At 50.7% G+C, this 17178-nt stretch overlaps 5 protein-coding genes across 5 annotated transcripts; 1 reads left to right on the forward strand and 4 right to left on the reverse strand.

The window, feature by feature from the left end:
• Positions 1-2: 2 nt before the first annotated feature.
• EDD37DRAFT_680698 (uncharacterized protein) lies at positions 3-5363 on the reverse strand (the record flags this gene model as incomplete). The annotated part of the gene is made up of 3 exons (XM_062819729.1): positions 3-2384; positions 2429-4889; positions 4948-5363. The coding sequence occupies 3 exons, from the start codon at positions 5361-5363 to the stop codon at positions 447-449; spliced, it is 4815 nt and encodes a 1604-aa protein (XP_062671326.1). The 3' UTR covers positions 3-446.
• A 787-nt stretch (positions 5364-6150) lies between these two features.
• On the reverse strand, positions 6151-7056 carry EDD37DRAFT_387453 (uncharacterized protein). Its single transcript, XM_062812192.1, has 2 exons — positions 6693-7056; positions 6151-6610 (listed from the first exon to the last, which is right to left on the reverse strand). Exons 1-2 carry the CDS (start codon positions 6949-6951, stop codon positions 6180-6182), a joined length of 690 nt encoding a protein of 229 aa, XP_062671327.1. The 5' UTR covers positions 6952-7056; the 3' UTR covers positions 6151-6179.
• Positions 7057-7424: 368 nt separating this feature from the next.
• On the reverse strand, positions 7425-14329 carry EDD37DRAFT_629575 (E3 ubiquitin-protein ligase UBR1). Its single transcript, XM_062816527.1, has one exon. It carries the CDS (start codon positions 14208-14210, stop codon positions 7716-7718), a length of 6495 nt encoding a protein of 2164 aa, XP_062671328.1. The 5' UTR covers positions 14211-14329; the 3' UTR covers positions 7425-7715.
• A 632-nt stretch (positions 14330-14961) lies between these two features.
• On the reverse strand, positions 14962-15852 carry EDD37DRAFT_387472 (ubiquinol-cytochrome c reductase subunit 9). Its single transcript, XM_062812193.1, has 5 exons — positions 15467-15852; positions 15394-15419; positions 15282-15347; positions 15179-15227; positions 14962-15123 (listed from the first exon to the last, which is right to left on the reverse strand). The coding sequence occupies exons 1-5, from the start codon at positions 15476-15478 to the stop codon at positions 15067-15069; spliced, it is 210 nt and encodes a 69-aa protein (XP_062671329.1). The 5' UTR covers positions 15479-15852; the 3' UTR covers positions 14962-15066.
• On the forward strand, positions 15848-17178 carry EDD37DRAFT_629578 (uncharacterized protein). Its single transcript, XM_062816528.1, has one exon. The coding sequence runs from the start codon at positions 16125-16127 to the stop codon at positions 16770-16772; it is 648 nt and encodes a 215-aa protein (XP_062671330.1). The 5' UTR covers positions 15848-16124; the 3' UTR covers positions 16773-17178.

Raw genomic sequence — 17178 nt, forward strand, 5'->3', positions numbered from 1 at the left:
ATTCACTTTGATTCAGGCCCGGGAGCAAGTCTCTATGTTGGCACCATTATATGCAAGGTCGTGCTACAGGCATCCGAATTGTTCCTTCAATGCCCGCCCGTCTGTGCTCGTCTGGGTCCGGTCCGGTCGGCTGGGATGGTTCGGACCTTGATCCTCAACGGTGCACAGACAAAGCTTCTTCGGTGTGGCTGCACTACTTTGTATCTATCTTACTTCGATTCTCTCAATATTTGCCCTCGTCAGGGACTAAAAGAACACTTATATAAGTCTGCCTTGGAGTGATTGTCGTACGAGCTCCTTGTGACGATATATGAAGATTCTCGAACTCATACCACAATATCCCATATAGTCCTTGATCAACATTCTGCATTGTTCACATCTTTACTCGTCCAGTCCGCCCTCACAGCTCCGCGACTCCCATCGCCGGACATACTCAGTCAGACATTTCAGGTGTCTGCAGCGAACCTTGCCGCATACTTGTCCTGTCGTGAGCTTTTGCGACCTGCTCTTGAGCTTCGCTGACTCTTTGCTATTGCCGTAGCGTTGGTCCCATTCACACTGCCTCCTTTACGAAAGCCAGACGTGACCGGCGGAGATGTTTGCCCAGCTGTTTGGGACTTTCCACTTGGTTCACGTCGTCCTTTGACTTCGAGATTGGCAGGATTGCGCTTCATCTTCTTCGGAGTATCTTGGGTTGCCTTGGACACGTCGTCATGATCCAACTTGCGTTTGGCAGCAGAGTTTGGCTGATAACGCTCTCGAGGCGTGGCAGGTGTCATGTCTTGGTGGTGGAGAGGGTCAGCCGTTTGTCCTGGAAAAGGTGTGGATTGTCTTCCTCGAAAATGAGACTCGCTCCTCAGCCTCCTTCGGCTTGGAGCATTGTTCCAATCTGCACGATTCCAAGGCATTGCATTAGCTCGATCCAATTCGCCGACCACATCCTCGTCTCCACTATCCTGGCGAGATGTGATCGTTGATGGTAGCGTGGACAACCCAGGAACAAACCCAGAGTCATTCTGGCTCAGTTGATCCAGCAGCATCTGCTCGCCGTGCGAGCTATACGAGCTTGACGGTGCTTGATCCATGACTTGGTGCTTGGTTTGCATCTGATCGTCGTGCTTCTGGCTGTCTTGATCTTGACGCTTGGGCTGCGTGTCATTATGTCGGTCATCTTGATGGGTCAAATCTTCGGGCACACTGCTCAACTCGGAAGTCGAACCATCGTTTAGCAGGCCTTCGTCCGCCAGTAAGTCGTTCTGCCCAACATGAGCACTGGCCTGGTGATCAAACTGCGTTTCTGGGACCACGGTAAGGTTCCCCGTCGATCTGGGAGTTGGTCTCTCCAGTTCAGGGTCAGCTTCGTCTCTGAAAACTTCCACACCTTCCACATTATCCGTCGATCCAGAGCAGATAGGCCCTTTGACGACCGGCCCTCTCTTGCCTGACCGATCGGCAACCCTGCGTTGAGGCTGAGGTTGTGCTTCCTTGTCGAGTTTGGCATTGGCAAGCTCGCCCTCGCAAACTAGCAGTTCTTGTTGGAGATCAGCCTTCTCCTGCTCCAGAGAAGTAATTTGCTCATTTCTGCGCTGTAGCTCCTCGTCTTTACCCTGGGCCTCCTCCTCTGCCTCAGTCATGGCAGTCTTCAATTGCTCTTGGAGGGTGGAAATGCTGTTGTCTAGGTTTGCAATGGCTTCATTCAGAGACGGAAGCCGTGCACATTCATGTCGAGCTTGCTGCAGATCTGCTGCCATTGAGCCGATGGACGTGACGAGCTCTTGGTTCTTCAGCTGCAACGCATCTGCTTCCGTCACCCTCGTTTTGGCTGTTGCGAGTGCGTTGTTGAGTGCTTGCGCTTCTTTACGAAGATTCTGAATTGTGGTCTCCAGTTCAGCCTGGTCCAGATTTTGTGCTTGTAAGTCCGAAAACTCTTTCTCAAGGACAGATTTCTCTCTAGCCAGATGTTCATTGCTTCGAGCCTTTTCTTGGAGATTTGCAATTGTTTCCTGCAATTTTGATAGTGTTTGTTGCACAGACTGTGCCTCAAGGTCCTTCTGATATATTTCGTTCTGCTGAGAAACGGTCTTCTGCTGCAGGATTTCAAAGTCAGCTTGCTTCCGTCGAAGTTCATTGAGCTCCGCAGTTGTCGTTTGGAGAGCATTGCGAGTCTCTCCCAGTGTGCGAGTAGTGTCTTGCCCCTCAGCAACACCGGACTCCAGCAAAACAATGCGAGATTGCAGAGCCTCTTTGTCATGAACTGCAGCTTGCGAATTGACCTGGATCTCTTTCAGAAGTTCTTCGAGGAAGGTTATATGGTGACTGAGCTTTCGTTCGATTTCGCGACGTTGCTGGATCTCACCGTCGAGGTCATCCTGGAGCTCGTGGATCTGCCATCGTTAGTCACGTTCCATGTATATTGCAAGGTTCGTACCTCGAACTCGTGTTGCTGCTCTTCATCCTTTAGACGGTGGATCTCATCTTTGGCTTTAGTAAGAGCATCATCAAGTAATCCCTTGTTCATGCGCGCATCCTCCAACTCTTTCTCCAAAACCTCGAGCTCTTCACGCCTCTCCTTAAGCTGGTGCTTGCATGTCTGGATCTCACCCCCAGCCACATTCAAGTCTACTGTGACTTTGCCAAGTTGGGATTCAACCGCCTCACACTTCTCCGCGGTTCTGGTCCATCCAGTCTGGACCTTCATGTACTTTGTCGAAAGTTTGTCAAACTTCTCTTGAGTGGCGTTGCGTTCCGCTGCAAGCTCCTCCTTTTCACGCTGGACCGCCTGATGGTTCGCTGTAAGTTCATCGACTTCTTTCAGAACAGTCCGGTTTTTCGTCGTGAGCTCGCTGATACGAATTTCAGCCGTCTTATTTTTGGTCCGAAGCGCAGCGATATCACTCTGAGCCTTCTCATTGATGCCCGCAAGGTTCTTAAGTTGAGTTCGAGCCGTGTCGCGTTCCTTTGTAATTTTGGTCTTCTCGGTCTCGGCATTGACTTGGTTTGTCGAGAGTTCGCCGATCTTAGCCTCAGCAGCGTCAAGCTGCGTCTGAAGGCCTTCCTTCTCGGCGTGAGCCTCCTCGTACATTATTAAAAGCCGGGCGGCTTTGCTCTGAGCTGTCTGGTGTTGAGTCTCGAGCTCGTCGGCTCGTTCGTCAGCAGCCTGATTTTTTGTCGAAAGCTGAGTAATCTCACGCTGAGCCGCCTCACATCTCGTTGAAAGATCGTTCATTTCGTTTTGAAGAGTTGTCATCTGTTGTCGATAGATGTCTTTTTGAATCTCAAGCATCTCCCGAATGGCCTTTACCGCAAAGGGTGGCTTCCCTTGCCCATTGTTGACCCTGGGCGTTCCACTATCAGGCAGATTGATGACCAGTCTCAGCTGATCAACTCTGTCCTCCAAAACCTTCTTGACAGCTGGAAAGTCCTCCTCAGTCTGGACCTTGTTGGCCGCCAGCGGAGACCGTTGCTGGAGGTCGTCTAGCAGATCCGCGATTGACACGTCAAAAATCTCCGTGACCGAATCCAAGTGCTCCTGCATCAAGACTCTCAACGTGCCAACACTTTGCGTGACATCTCTCAAGTCGGCATTTGTTGCAAGGTCTTTTTCACGTATCATCTGGCACATTTCCATGAACGCATTGAAAGCGTTGACATTTCCCGAGATCCTCTCTTCTCTGTCATCCAAGAGAGTTTGCAGCTTACCTGACATGCCTTGCAGGGTCGTGTCCAGCATGTCAGCCTTGCTGGTGATGCTGAGAGTTTGTTTGTTTCTCTCCTGCTCCACATGCAAAATGTGACTTTCCAGTCTTCCGCACCTGTGCTTTTCGTCCATGAGACGTTGTTCTTGTTGCAGATATTGACCGCTGAGGTGACTCATGGCAGTACAGTGGTCTTGAAACGACTCTTTGACGTCGCGAATTTTTGCACGTATAGCTTCCATCTGCTCGCAACCACTTCCGGAAGCAGTTTGAATGTCTCTCAATTGTCTGGACAGATCATCTCTATCCCTTGATACCTCCGCGAGAGACCGTTTCATGACGGAAGCATCATTGGCCAATGCTTCGCAGTCGTGGTTGGCCTCCAATGCCCACTTTTTGAGCTTGTAGTACTTCTCCTTGAAGACTGCCAGACTCCTACATAGCATGTCTTTTTCTGACTCAACCTGCTCCTGATACTGCAAGCTTTGCTGGAGTTCAGCATCGGAGGTCGCTTTTCCATGTCGGAGTGTCAAGGTTTCTTCTTCAAGATGCTCTAGCCTTTCCAAAGCATGGCGGGTCTGCCGATTTCGTGACATGAGAATGTACAAGAGGTCCTCTTCTGATGGTTGTTGTGGTTCTGTCGTAGCCGGGGTTGGAAGACGTTCGACAAGGGGTGCTCGAGCTCGAGCTTGATTTTTCTTTAGTGCTTTTGAAACCCTAGAGGAATGTATGGCAGACGAGCCTACGCAACTTGGACGGCTTCTTCTTGCTGGAGTCAGGTGAGCTTGGTCAGTTTCTGGTGAGACCAGGGTTTGAACAGGTGGTTGAGGAGTTTTTGGTCCTGGTGTTTGGAATTGATTTTGGTCTGAAGAGGCTCTCCTGCAATGGTTTGAATTCATGACAGCGTCGCCAGACTGACCCGGAGGTTTGTCCTCAGTATCTGACTCGGAGGCAGCTTTCAGAGCCTCAGTCTTGGGCGTCGTCAACCTGTCCATCGCGGGAATTGCTGTCTCTTGCTGCGGGGAATGGCCATGGAGTTCATCAGGCATGACAGGAGTACGAGGTACCGGGCTCGGGGAGGTCTGTTTGCATGCTGTCTTCGTTGTGGCATCTGCACCTCTCGGATTTTGCATGCTCACGTCGAGCATACCGGCAGCATTAGGTAGGTTGCCAGAAAGGTTTGACGTACGCACACTGATGACATGGCTCGTTAGCCACAATAGCACGTTGAAGTCTCGAGTGAGGTGCCTACCTAGGTGTAAGGACAGAGTGAGGAGGTTCATGCCCACTAGATCTTCCCTTGTAATTATAGCCTTGCTCTTGCACAGGGCCCAAAGGTTTGTCCTCCTTCAGATTCCGACTGGCATACTGTGGAGGTATGAAGTTGAATTGAGCAAAAGCATCATTATCGAGCACCGGTCTCTGAACCTGTATGGTAGCAGCAGGCGTTGGCTGTGGAGCATATTGTAAAGTCTTTCGGTTAGCCAGTCTCTTCGTGATAGGGCTCTCGTCGACATCGTCTGAAGGTGGAGGAACATCGTCGAGTTCGTCCTGATATGCTTGATCGAAGTCGTTGTCTGAGATTGGAACATCCATGGCAACATCATCACAGTGTTCAGTCAGTTCCTGGCAGTCTGCCTGTGCAGGCTCAGGCTCGTTGTGCTCCATCGTGGCACGGTTGTGTAGGAGTCGAAGAACAGAGTAACAGCAGAATCTCAAAACTCGAGGAATGATCCGACATACAACGGCAACAAGGGTGGACCAGACAAAGTGGGCAGCTTGGAACCGAATGCTAATTGAAGCCAGGTTGGAGGATTGGAGGGAGAAATTGAAGGGTTGAGAAGAAGTGAAAGGAGTTGAGATGCAGGAAGGTACTGAACTGAGTGCAGCAACGCAGTCGCTCTTTCCGTCTTACTAGCACAACACTTGAACTCCACGTCCACCATTGCATCTGAAGTTGATATCATCACATGGCTAACTTACCGGCTGTGAGTACACATTCCTCCAACATGTCTTTCGTGCAAGCCATTTGCGCACCACTCTGCGCTGCTCTGCCTGCCAATACCATGCTGCAGTCCTGCTATCCGTATGACCTTCCTAGCGATCTGCTTCACCTATAAAGTATTTGGTGTCTGCTCCATCCGCGGGCAGATATTCATGATTTGCAGACATGGCATCCGAGGTGCAGGAAGATAAGTTGTCGATTGTTGTTTTGCAGGAATTCATACCGTCGCGTCGTTATCGATAAGTGGACATCTCGTCTTGGAGATCGCCGATTAAGCGAGATGAATCTGCACAAACACTGGATATGCAATACATAGGTAAGCTGGAGCTATGAAGGTCACCCGCCGTCGATATATTCACCTTCCGATTATGTATACAAGGAGCCATCACCTATCGTGTATCCATCGTAACATCGTGTTATAACCTCGCTCGCCCTACACTCAGTACCACCGGCCCCTCTCACCGCTCACACACTCGTATCTACCGCCCAAACACCTTCTTCCACATCGGCGTCTTGGGACTATCCATCTCAAAGACCGAATTTGATATCTCCACCTTCGGCGGCCTCCTCTTCTCCTTCTTCGTCTCTGTCACCGTATCTATCCCTGTCCGACCCTCACCATCCACCACTGGAGTCACCGACACCGGCACTGAGCCACCCTTCTCCAGATCAGCAGTGTTAACTCTTACTCTCCGTCCAGTACGCCCATCCAGCCCCTTGAACGGTCCCTCCTCATCTGCAGGCGACCTCCTCTTCTCAACCGCGGAGAAGTTGAAGTTCATCTTCTTCGGCGTAATCGGCGTCGCAACCGCCTTGATCGCACTAGTCACTCGTCTTGCCGATCTTCTCAAGCCCTCGGCAATCTTCCACTGTCTCTTTTTGGCCAGAAAGAACAATACCGCAATCGTGCCTGTGACAATCAAAGGTCAGCATTCAGCAGCGACCAACGACTCACGCTCGATCCAATGACCATAACAGCGAGGGGAACATACCGACAAGCACCACCACTACACTAACAACCACAGCTATAGCAATAGTGGCGCCTTGGCTCAAATTGACAGATTCCGCATTCCCACCAGACGCCCCAGCATTTTCTGACCCCTGCGATCCCGCGCCAATATCGCCAGGCTGTACACCCGAAGCAGCACCGCCATCACCATTTTGTGCCATGACTCGTGATCGCGCGCTGTACTCCAGACATAGTAGCAGCGCAAGGCAATTGAGCAATTGTTGGCGTAGTGGCGAGATCATTGTACAAGAGGTGTGTTGAGCTCGCGTTCGAAGTTCTGAAGTCTCGTACCCGGTTGCTTATCGCCCAAAATTGTAAATCCTTAGATGGAAGTAGCCCTCACGGTATATTCGATTGGTATGTCACAACGAGACACAGGTCCGGGCTACCGAGAGATATGCAAAGAGAAACAAACGGAATCAAGAGTGCATTATCATGCAGCGCAGAAGAGACTCACCTTATGTCGTGCAGCAACGGGCGGCTGCAACGATCTTCTTTCTTCGACCTTCCATAGCACCGTCTCTGACCATTTGATCGGTCGGCCACCCTCAAGGTCACACACCGAAGAACAAGCACACTGTCATATCGCCATTGGGACGGTACGGTGGAATGTGAAACCAGGGAAGAGGATGTGAAACGCTTGTTGACGCCCCCTCTAGCCGCCGGGCGTGGGCCAATCATATGACGAGTTTCTGGTGACGCCCAGCTTCAAGTCCTCCGAGGCGTAGATGGCGAGCCTGTTTCCAGAAAGAGTGGCACCATCTGACAGAGAGTACATCAACGAGCTAAGTTCGGAGTCCAGCAGGTTCACAAGTTCCTCGATATCAAGCTAGTATCACTATGCGATAGCGCCAGGGACTGTCACTCAGTCGAAAGCTACCGCATTGATGTTGCGTGTGAAGGGCGGCGGCTTCACAATAAGGAGTGCTTTCTAAGGTCATACTCATATACATGTCTCGTGGCTCGTTTCTCTAATTTGCCTGGGCCGTGTTCATAGACGCTGTGCCTACAGCGTCTCCCATCCACCAGCATTTACTTCGCTCTCGAGCTTTCTAGCAATAGTACTCCAGATGCTGCCGTTCGTCATCAACCATGTGTCCCTCAAAAGCTTATCGTATCTCTTCTGATTGAGGATCAACTGATGTTTCGACCTCAGACCAGAATCAGTCTCTCCATATTTCGTGAGGTATGGCGCCGAGAAAAAGGACCCGTGACTCAAGGTAAGATATCCAGGCGGTAAAGCTGGATTTCCTCGTGCAATTCTCTCACGATCGTTGTCCAACATCTTAGGATCTTTGGCAACGTGCAATAGCGCAACGTGGCATTTCCGGATGAACAGAAACATGCCAATCGGACTTGAACATTTTTCCAGATGCGCATTACAACCGCCACGGAATTCATCAGTAAGACAACACACCGTCTGCGAACAGAATATCTCGCCACAGAAGAGGCATAGAGCGGGATCCAAGACTTCTTTTCCGGTTGTTGGACACTTGCGACGGTGAGCCTCATCCATCAAGGTGTCGAAATATTTCGGCAGTCCGATCAACTCAAGCGGAGCAGGGTGCAATAGTTGGATCCCAAGTGGCAGAGGGCGTTCAGTCGTCGGATTGTATACTTCATAATTGAGGTTGTCCTCAAGCCAACGACCTGCCAAAGATTTCAATGCTGCATGAGGGGAGAACTCGTCGAACGACATGAGCAATTCTGGAAGCTTTGGTATCTGGAAGAAGTGAAGGAGGCGGTCCAATTCTGGCAGGCTGGCTTCCGAACCTGCCGTGTTAGGGAAGTCAATGCCATGTGCAACGTGGAAGAAGACGGCGCATTTCCGCAAGAAGACAAGGGCATAGGCCTTGCATAACCCGAAGAGTGCACCACACTCGTTTTCGGACATTCGTTGCATCGTGCCTCGGAGCTGATGCACAGGACTACCTTCGTCGGCGCCTATTCGTTCAAGGTGGCGTTCAAGCCACCCGATGATGCTTTTCACGCTGCGCAGCTCGTTTGCTTCCGTGGTCAACGGTGTGGCATGACGGATCTTTTGCTGGAGTAGGTTGTCACAAGACTTGAGGAAAGCATCGGAGTCCAGCATGAAAGCCGATACGACCCTCAATAGTTCCAAGGTGAGACATAGCTGTAGCACATGGCGTAACTCAAGCTGTCGGATAGGACAAAGCACCATCGTGGCTTGAACCAGAAACTGGAAAGCATCCTTGCGCAGAAGAGGCAGCGGCTGTTCAGGGCTATCTGAGTGTGATTCAAGTCCCGTCACATTCCCGGTCAATTGACGCTCGGTCAACACGCAGAGATCCTTGAGTTGAGCCTCCACAGGACCGCGAACAGTCAGAGCACCAGTCGCTGCATACGCTCGCAAGGTTGAGGAAAGGGTTTGTAGATGACTCAATGTCTGTTGAGGAACGCTGGTTAGGAGGGGTGTGCCATATTCAGCTTCTCGACCTCGATGGCCAATCTCGACAGACGCGATGGTGTTTGCCAGTGTGTTGATAAGCATGTGGAAGTGATTCAATCGCCATTCCTTCTTTGCGGGTAAAGGTTGACTTGCTTTGGACACAATAGACAGAGATTCTCTCAGGCGACCATAAATGCTCGTAAGCTCTGTAAATGCTGCTAGCTCGGGTCTCTCCGCCCAAGCCGGGCTCGTTGGATTGATGGAGAGTTCTCCTGCCTGCCAGAGAGCGATTGTTGGTGTCAAAGAACTGTTTGAAAATGTATGCAATGTCTGAGAATACATCTGCGAAGCGAGGACATCGAAATGTATTTCTGGATCCGACAGACCGACAGACAGTCGGGAGACATCCTTGTCCAAGAAGAAATCAAAATCTTGCGACACGCCCAGAGTACCTGGATATGATTGCTGAGAATGTTTCCAGACAATCGGCAGGAATGTGTTCGAGAGTGCCTTGCACAAAGGACAGACGAACTCTTTGAGCGCTATTCTCTCAGGATGATTCCTCGCAACCTGTTGAGAATGCCTCCTTGCGACCGATTGATAGTAATTCTCAAAGCAAGTAAAGTGCATGATATGTCCACAGCTAGTCGACACTGGCCCCTTCATAGTGGCGTCCTTGGGCCAACCTTTGCCCAAACCCTGGAAGTCCACTGTCACCTCCTCACCAGTAGTGGTGAGACGCCTGGCTTGGTGATGATTGGAGCCTGAGACACCAAAAGGTCTTATGTGTTCGATGGATCGATCCAGGTTTTCGGGAATGGCAAACAACTCGCCGACAAAATCATCGTCGGATGTATTAGTTTGCCGTAAGATATGCGCGTCGCTCACCATAGCAAAAGTTCCGTACAGTCGAGAGTCAGAGGTGTCTTCGCGGCACTGTATGCATAGGCCAGAAGGGTATTTCCAGTGACGTGTCTCTGTTGATTTGGGCAGCTCTTCGTCAGGCGCTTCCAGATCCTCGTCTCCCCAATCGAGTACGCCCTGCTTGTCCATGAAATTTTGCTGTTGTTGCTGAAACTGAGCCATGACCCGCGCTTTGCGTTCCAATGCTTGTTTCTTTTTGGCTTCAATTTCAATCTCGACATTGGCAGGAGAAGCGGTGTCAAACCTGCCAGAGGGAAAGTCAAGATGGTGAGTCAAATTGTGGGACAATCGAGGCTGCTTCTGGTTGAATAGACGAAGCACATGCTTAATCTTGCTCCTGCACCCATTGAATTCTTCCATTGACCAGATCTTGTGCAACAGCGCAAGTATTGTTCGGTCAGGTTTGCCGTATGGGAGAAAGGATTCCGCAATGGCGTTGCAAACAAATGACGACACTCCACCATTTTCATGCTCGGGCGAGTTGTCCTCCAGAGTAGCGATTAGTATCAACTGTAGGACGATCTGCAAGAACGCTTCGACACGTGTTGATGAGACTCCAGGTTTGGTCTTGTGCCCACTCGCGACATAAAGTAGTGCCTTATGGACAACATCCGCGAAAATAGTGGTATGGACCACGGCGCAAAGATTGCTATATGCCTCGCAAGGAATTGGGTGGAGCTTCGGCTCCAACACGATGTCGTCAGGCGACTTGTTCAGCTTTTTCGCCATCCATTTCTTGTAGATGTTCTCCGCTTCATCTCTTTGATTTTTGCTAAAATGGGAATTGTATGGATCCAATTCTTGCAGGTACTCTTCTTTGAGCTCAAACAACCCAGAATCGTGCAGACCCTCTGGTGCACGATACCTGGTCATCTGCTCAAGGACCTCGTGCAATTCCTCGTGGTCTGCTGCACGTTCTGTCAATCGAGCACTTAGATCTGAGTATGAGAGTGGTTTGAAACACAGGGTATGTGCAATATCTTTGCGTACTGCCAGAATTTGTGACTCAGGATTGTTCCGGTCAGAGATCAGAGCATCTCTGTCTGACAAAAGGTTGATCAACAAGTATGTGAAGTCCTCGGCCAAGTCCAGCATTTGGCTATCTTCACAAATGTCGAGAGAGACAAAATCGTTTTGCATCCAGTCAGTCAGGCCGTATCGGTCCATGATCGAAAGGAGGACCCGTCCTGGCATGCATGTCACAAGGGCTGTTTGTAACAGAAAGAGGTCGCGGTGATGGCCGACATCACGGTGAGCCACGCTTTTATATTGCACCATCTGATGTCGTAGGCTCATTCCGTTCCGAACCCATAGGTTGGCCCTCATCTGAGCCAGCCAAGCGCAAACGCGTAGCGGAAAATCGAACATAGCCAACAACGCGTCATCGACTGATGTGACGGCGGCTTTGAGGGAGGCGTTCCGAGAGGTTGGAGGAATGTCGTGGATGTGTGACAAAACTTTCTGCGCAGCGTCGCGGAGAGCGGCTATCGAATTTTTACTGTACTTTCCGCCCTCCAGCAACCATGACAGTGTATAGTGTAGAGGATGATGGAAGCTCAAGGGGCCTTTTTCGATGACGAAGTCAACCACGCGATAGTGTGCCGGAAACGACATGTCCTCGACCCCTCCTCGATCTCCAAAAGATCCCAGAAGATGGAATTTGACCAAGTCTTTGATCTCTGCCTGATCAAATCGTCTTCGTTCAAGCCCAAGTGAGTTTATGATCGCGATTCCGGCGGCATGAGAGATCGCTTCACGGGTAGCACGAAAAGCCACCGGACTGCTGTCTTTTGAGACGTAATATGCTTCTGCAAATTGACGGCATAGCTTGTTGATGTCTCTTGTCAAAAGCGAGGCACTGATCCAGGCATCCGTTTCGTACTCGACGTGATCACCAATAGCTCTGACATTTGGACATATGCCTTGGGACAACTTTGCAAGATCGAGAAACTGGAACAGGTAGTGTGGCTCACTACGCGCCTTTTCTTGTACAAAAGGGGACGCAAGAAAATATCTCAGGTCGGAGAAGAAGTGGTAGAGACGACGATTGGCAACCGAGCCAGCGTCGAAGCCCAGAGTCGCTCCTGGATCCAGATCCTTCGGGAAGCCAACTTGCCTGGTCGTCAAGAACGTGTACAGGATAGCCATTAAGTTTGTGAGAAAATTGCCTCTCTCAATTACTTCTTCCGTGATTGACGGCGTTGTGAGTAATTGTAATGATAGGTTGATGATGGAGTGGTCTGGCTCTCTATCGGCGACGAGGTAAAGTTGAGCAAGAGTAGTGTACAAGCCGGAAAATCTCAATCCGAGCAAACGTTTGAACTGTGGTATGTGGACGAGAGTGCTGATGAATAAGTCTCTCATGTTAGTCCTCGCAAGTTTCCACAACCGTAAATCGAAGAGAATCATCGAGTCAACCCGAATGTTCTTAGCCAGATCCTCATATACCGGTAGTGCGGTACTCGACATGGCATGGCTCGGCACAGAGAATTTCCAATGATTCGGCGGCGGAGATTGTGGATTCGTCGGGCGTACCGTTGCGGCGGGTGTTCTTGGAATGTTGAGGTAGTTGGCATTACTGTCAGGACCTGTCGGAGAAGCCTCTTCGCCAAGCTGAACAGCGTTCCCTGGATCGATCGTACCTTGAACGGTAGGCATAGGTGGTGGCGGAGGTGTTGCGCCATCCATGTCCATTCTTTCTGCGACGTCCAGAAAATCGCCATCGCCGTCGTTATCACCGTCAGTGTCCATTTCTTCGGCGTCATCGGTGACATCCGGATCGCCTGACTGTTCTGCCAGCGTCTGATCAGGGTCAACATCCCCGAAGACGGTTGCTCGGAGGATAAGGTCGTTCATCTCTCTGTCAGCCTCGACGTCGTTGAGATCGTCATCTTCCCCATCATCCCCGTCATCCACGTCTCCGAGATCATTGTCGTTGTCGCTCAGGCCATCGTCATCCGCTTCTTGGCCCACGGCTCTTTGCATGGCAAATTGGATGGGATCGAAGAAATGTAGTCTGGCTTTCCTCAGGAATTCGCGCTCTTCCTCGTTGCCGTGGTCGTCAAGGTCATCTCTGCCAATTTTTGCATTCCAAGCTTCGCTGCCGACGCGCCAGATTTGTAACATCTCCTCGCAAATGACACGACGTAACACGTGGCTGTCGCCTAAAATACTGCAGCCAGCGACATCGGCAAGCCAGTCAATAATCGTTCCGCACATTTGTTCTCGAAAAGTGTCTCTCGCTGATCTGATCGTTACGGTGATCTTAATCTCTTCTATGATTTTGGCCATTCCGGTAAGCGCTTTCAAATCCCTGGACCATCTGATCACGCTCCTGCCGATGTCGTTGGCCTCCTCTGCTCTGGCAAGGCCCCATGCTTCACGTTCTCGACATGCTCGCGCGACTTGCGATTGGACTTCGCGAACTGTGTGCTTCTCATCGTTCCAGATGATCAGGCAGAACTCAGGATTCGTCTCGACGTCGTCGCCTGTAACATAGTGCTCGGGTTTGAGGCGACTCCTGGCTTCATCTTGAGTGACGGTATCGACGGTCTTGGGCATACGTAGATTTTCTGGAGAACAAGATATGATGTCGCAGAAATAGTCCAAGACTCTGCTGACCGTAGTCCGGATCGACTCTTGCAAATCGGCCGGCAAGGGCGAGACATGTTCGTCTGTCGTAGTCCAGTCATCTCCAGCAGTGTGTATTGCACATTTAACAGGTCTCTTCCATGCCTCATTATCACCACAGTCACAGCATCCACTATTCCCAGCACTGAATCCTATGGTATATTGATGTCCTTCATGGTCGCTGGAGACAAAACATCGGCTGCAGAGAACTGCGGTGCTGTCATCAGTACAAGTACTGCAATGATAACTAGCCTCTCCTGCTTTGAAAATATGCCCACATGGGTGACCCTTTGCAGCAGCGGTGTATTCGGCGTTTTCTTGAACTCCCTGTGCGTCCTGCAACTTGTATGAGGTCGGGAATCCGTTCGGAAAGAGTTCGTTGAGATAGTCGGCTCGATCGTTGGTTAGCGATCTGAAAAGACCCTCTAAGAGACTATTTTTCGCAGCCTCCGTATAGCGGTCACCATGAAGGCCAGGATGGAGACATAAAGCCTGGCAGAGTTGGCGGTCCAGGCTTGTGGTCGGTGGACGACTCATCTTGGATAGGTAAATGTCTTTGCGGTCTGCATTGGGAGGAAGCCATTTACAAGGCAAATGTCATGAAATAACGAAGCAAATACGGAGCAGCCATGGATTTGGAATGTAGTATGCCGTCTACAAAAGGTAGGATGCGTCGAGGGCGTTTCGCAGGCGTTGATAGTATATCTCGCCGCTTTGCTGTGACGTCGATCGTCACTGATGGCATAAAAACACCCGATTAACACCTGAATCTTTCTCCACGCCAAACGACCTTAGGTATGTGTTGTTGCACAGGTGCCTGGCATACTTGTTCACTGGTTTTGATGTCACGTCTACTTCTCCGTCTGCAGCGAGACTTTGGCGTTGTCTAGAAGGCGGGCATGCGGTGCAAAAGGGCTCATCACAATGTCAACCACACAGGGCATATAGCTTTGGCACATGTGTTGCTTGTCCTTACACCCACAGGGTCAAGGCGAAGCAACGTCGCCACGAGACCTGCTGTGTGTCATGGTACTGCCTCATCCTCCTGCTTTTGAATGTCCAAGACCCAGCGTGTTAGACATAGTAATACGAGCACTTTTCCCACGCGGGTAGAACCGGTGGTACCTTGATATCTCACCGATGAAGGCCAAGTGTATCACGACACGGTGATGTGTCTCGATATGTCTCCTTCATTCAAGACGAAGGATTTGATCTGGCAATGCGTTGGAGAGCTTTCTTCGAAGAATTCCAGATGCTGTCTCTCGTAATTTATGTACAGGGTCGTATCGCAGTTGATGTCGACGGGATATCTTTGTGACTGCCTAATCTCTGCCTATCCAGTCGTATTCTGTGACCCCAACTGAGGCTATCTTCCTCGGCTTCAAGGCTCGAATCACTCTTCTTCATCGTCGTGTTGAATATATTTAGCCTTGATGTCTTTCCATTGTCGCTAGACCTTGTTGTCAGTACTCGTAGACATGCCACAGAAGTCCTGGGAGACGTACGCCCTTGTTCCAGCTATTCCACATGGCATTCGTGCCATTTTCAAAAACGCTGCACCAGGTCAGTACGATGCCTGCTCAACAACCTCACATGTGTCCTTCTTACAGTTCGAAGGCGAAGGCGCCGGCGAAAACGCTCGTCAAGAAGGCAGCATTTTTTCTGAAGAGGCCGCTGCCATGGTCAGTACCGGTATATCTATGATCGGGAGATTTCGTACTCGAAGATGCCACCGGAAATCCGTGACTGCACAGGTTAGTAAACTTCCGTCGCATCAGCTACTTGACACCTACCAGAACCGACATCTTGAATGGAAAGGGTCGCTACTTGCGCGCGTTGTTGACTAGGAGCTGCTTTGATGAATGTTGTCAGACTACCTTGAAGTCAACGACCGATCAAGGGATCTGAAGTCGCAGCTTGGAAAGCTCGCTAAGCTAGCTGCTATAAGAAGACCTTCTTGCCGCTCTAATCCAATGTTTTCCTATTCCGCCAATAGTATCGCTCACGATAACAACCTCTTCCGCCCCAAGTTCTACCTCTATCTGCTGCAACATAGACGATGAATTGATTTTGTGCTGCAATTATCCTCTCAGGCCACCATGTGTGCTTCATGTCAGCCTGAGACTCGCATGGGAAACTGTAGGAAAGCGGTCGATGTAGCCAGGGTTTTGAGATGGGAGGAGAGCCTTGCCAAGAAGGAATCCGGAGTAACCCTGTACAAGCGGAGACACTTTTAGATCGTTTACTCGTCGCGCTATTCAACTTGCAGCATCTGAGATCTTGTGACATCTCATGCACAGCACCACATCCGTGGAATATCTCGTAGTCCACAATGTGTGAATGAGACATTAGGCACGAAATGAGAATTCTCTTGTCGACCCGGTGACAAGCAGCCTCGCTGGCGCAAACCTCAAGTAGCGACACCTTCGGCCAGTGACTCCATCCACCAAAATGCCCGCACCCAGCAAAGCCGGCATCGCGACTACTGCCGACGGCTCGGCTTACATTCCTGCATCAAAGCGTGCCGATGGATCCACAAGAAAAGAAATCAAGGTGAGGCCCGGGTACCGACCCCCAGAAGATGTCGAGACGTATAAGAACCGAAGCGCGGAGGCATGGAAGAATAGAGGCACAGGTGGTGTCCCTGGTGCCGATTCAGTCGCTCTCAGCAAGGATGATGGTCAATCCAAGAGCAAGAATGCCAAAAGAAGGGAGGCTGCGCGCAAGAAGGCCGGCACGGACGACGCAACCGAGGAGGAAGTCACATCGGCAATGCAAAAAACCAACATAACAGACGTGGACAAACGCAATGAAAACTGGCGCGATCCCTCCAAGGCCCACATCAGCGACGAGGCGACTCAACAGGAAGACATCCAGAAGAAGATCCGTAACCAGCTTAAGAAATTGAAGGCTGTGAAAGAATTGAGGGAGAAGCGCGCGGCCGGGGAGAAATTGTCGCACGACCAAATCATGAAGCTGGGAAAGGAGGGCGAATTACTCCGTGACTTGAGGAAGTTGGGTTACGACGGACCAGAACTACAGCAAGATGCGGCTGATCATAGTACTGCCGCTGCTGCACCCTCAGATTCAGCGGATTGATACTGAGTCGAATCGAGACCTTTTGACCAAAGAGGGCCTCCCAATTAGAGGCTACCAAAACATCCAAGGTATTCATTTCGGCTCGAGCAACCACAGCCACGAGCAGAACCACCACCAGTGTCGAGAGGCAATCCCTCAAACGCAGATACTGCTTTCCCAAACCAAGCTACTGCTTTGGGTAAAACCCGCCTCAGATGGATCAGAGGCAAGGCACTAGACGCCGGCTTCGAGACGATGAGTGGCACTCTTCAGAACCATTATACATGTGCCTGTATGAATAGGTCGTATGATCGATCTCGTGGAGGCACCACTCGAGAACGATGCCTCGAAAGCGGTAAAAGGGGCAGGTGCGCCGAAGGCACGCATCATACATTCCGAAGATCATCCATAGAACTTCAATCCCTTC

Source organism: Exophiala viscosa (genome assembly GCF_022695815.1).
Source record: "Exophiala viscosa unplaced genomic scaffold EDD37scaffold_4, whole genome shotgun sequence".
NCBI classification, from domain to species: Eukaryota; Fungi; Ascomycota; class Eurotiomycetes; order Chaetothyriales; family Herpotrichiellaceae; genus Exophiala; species Exophiala viscosa.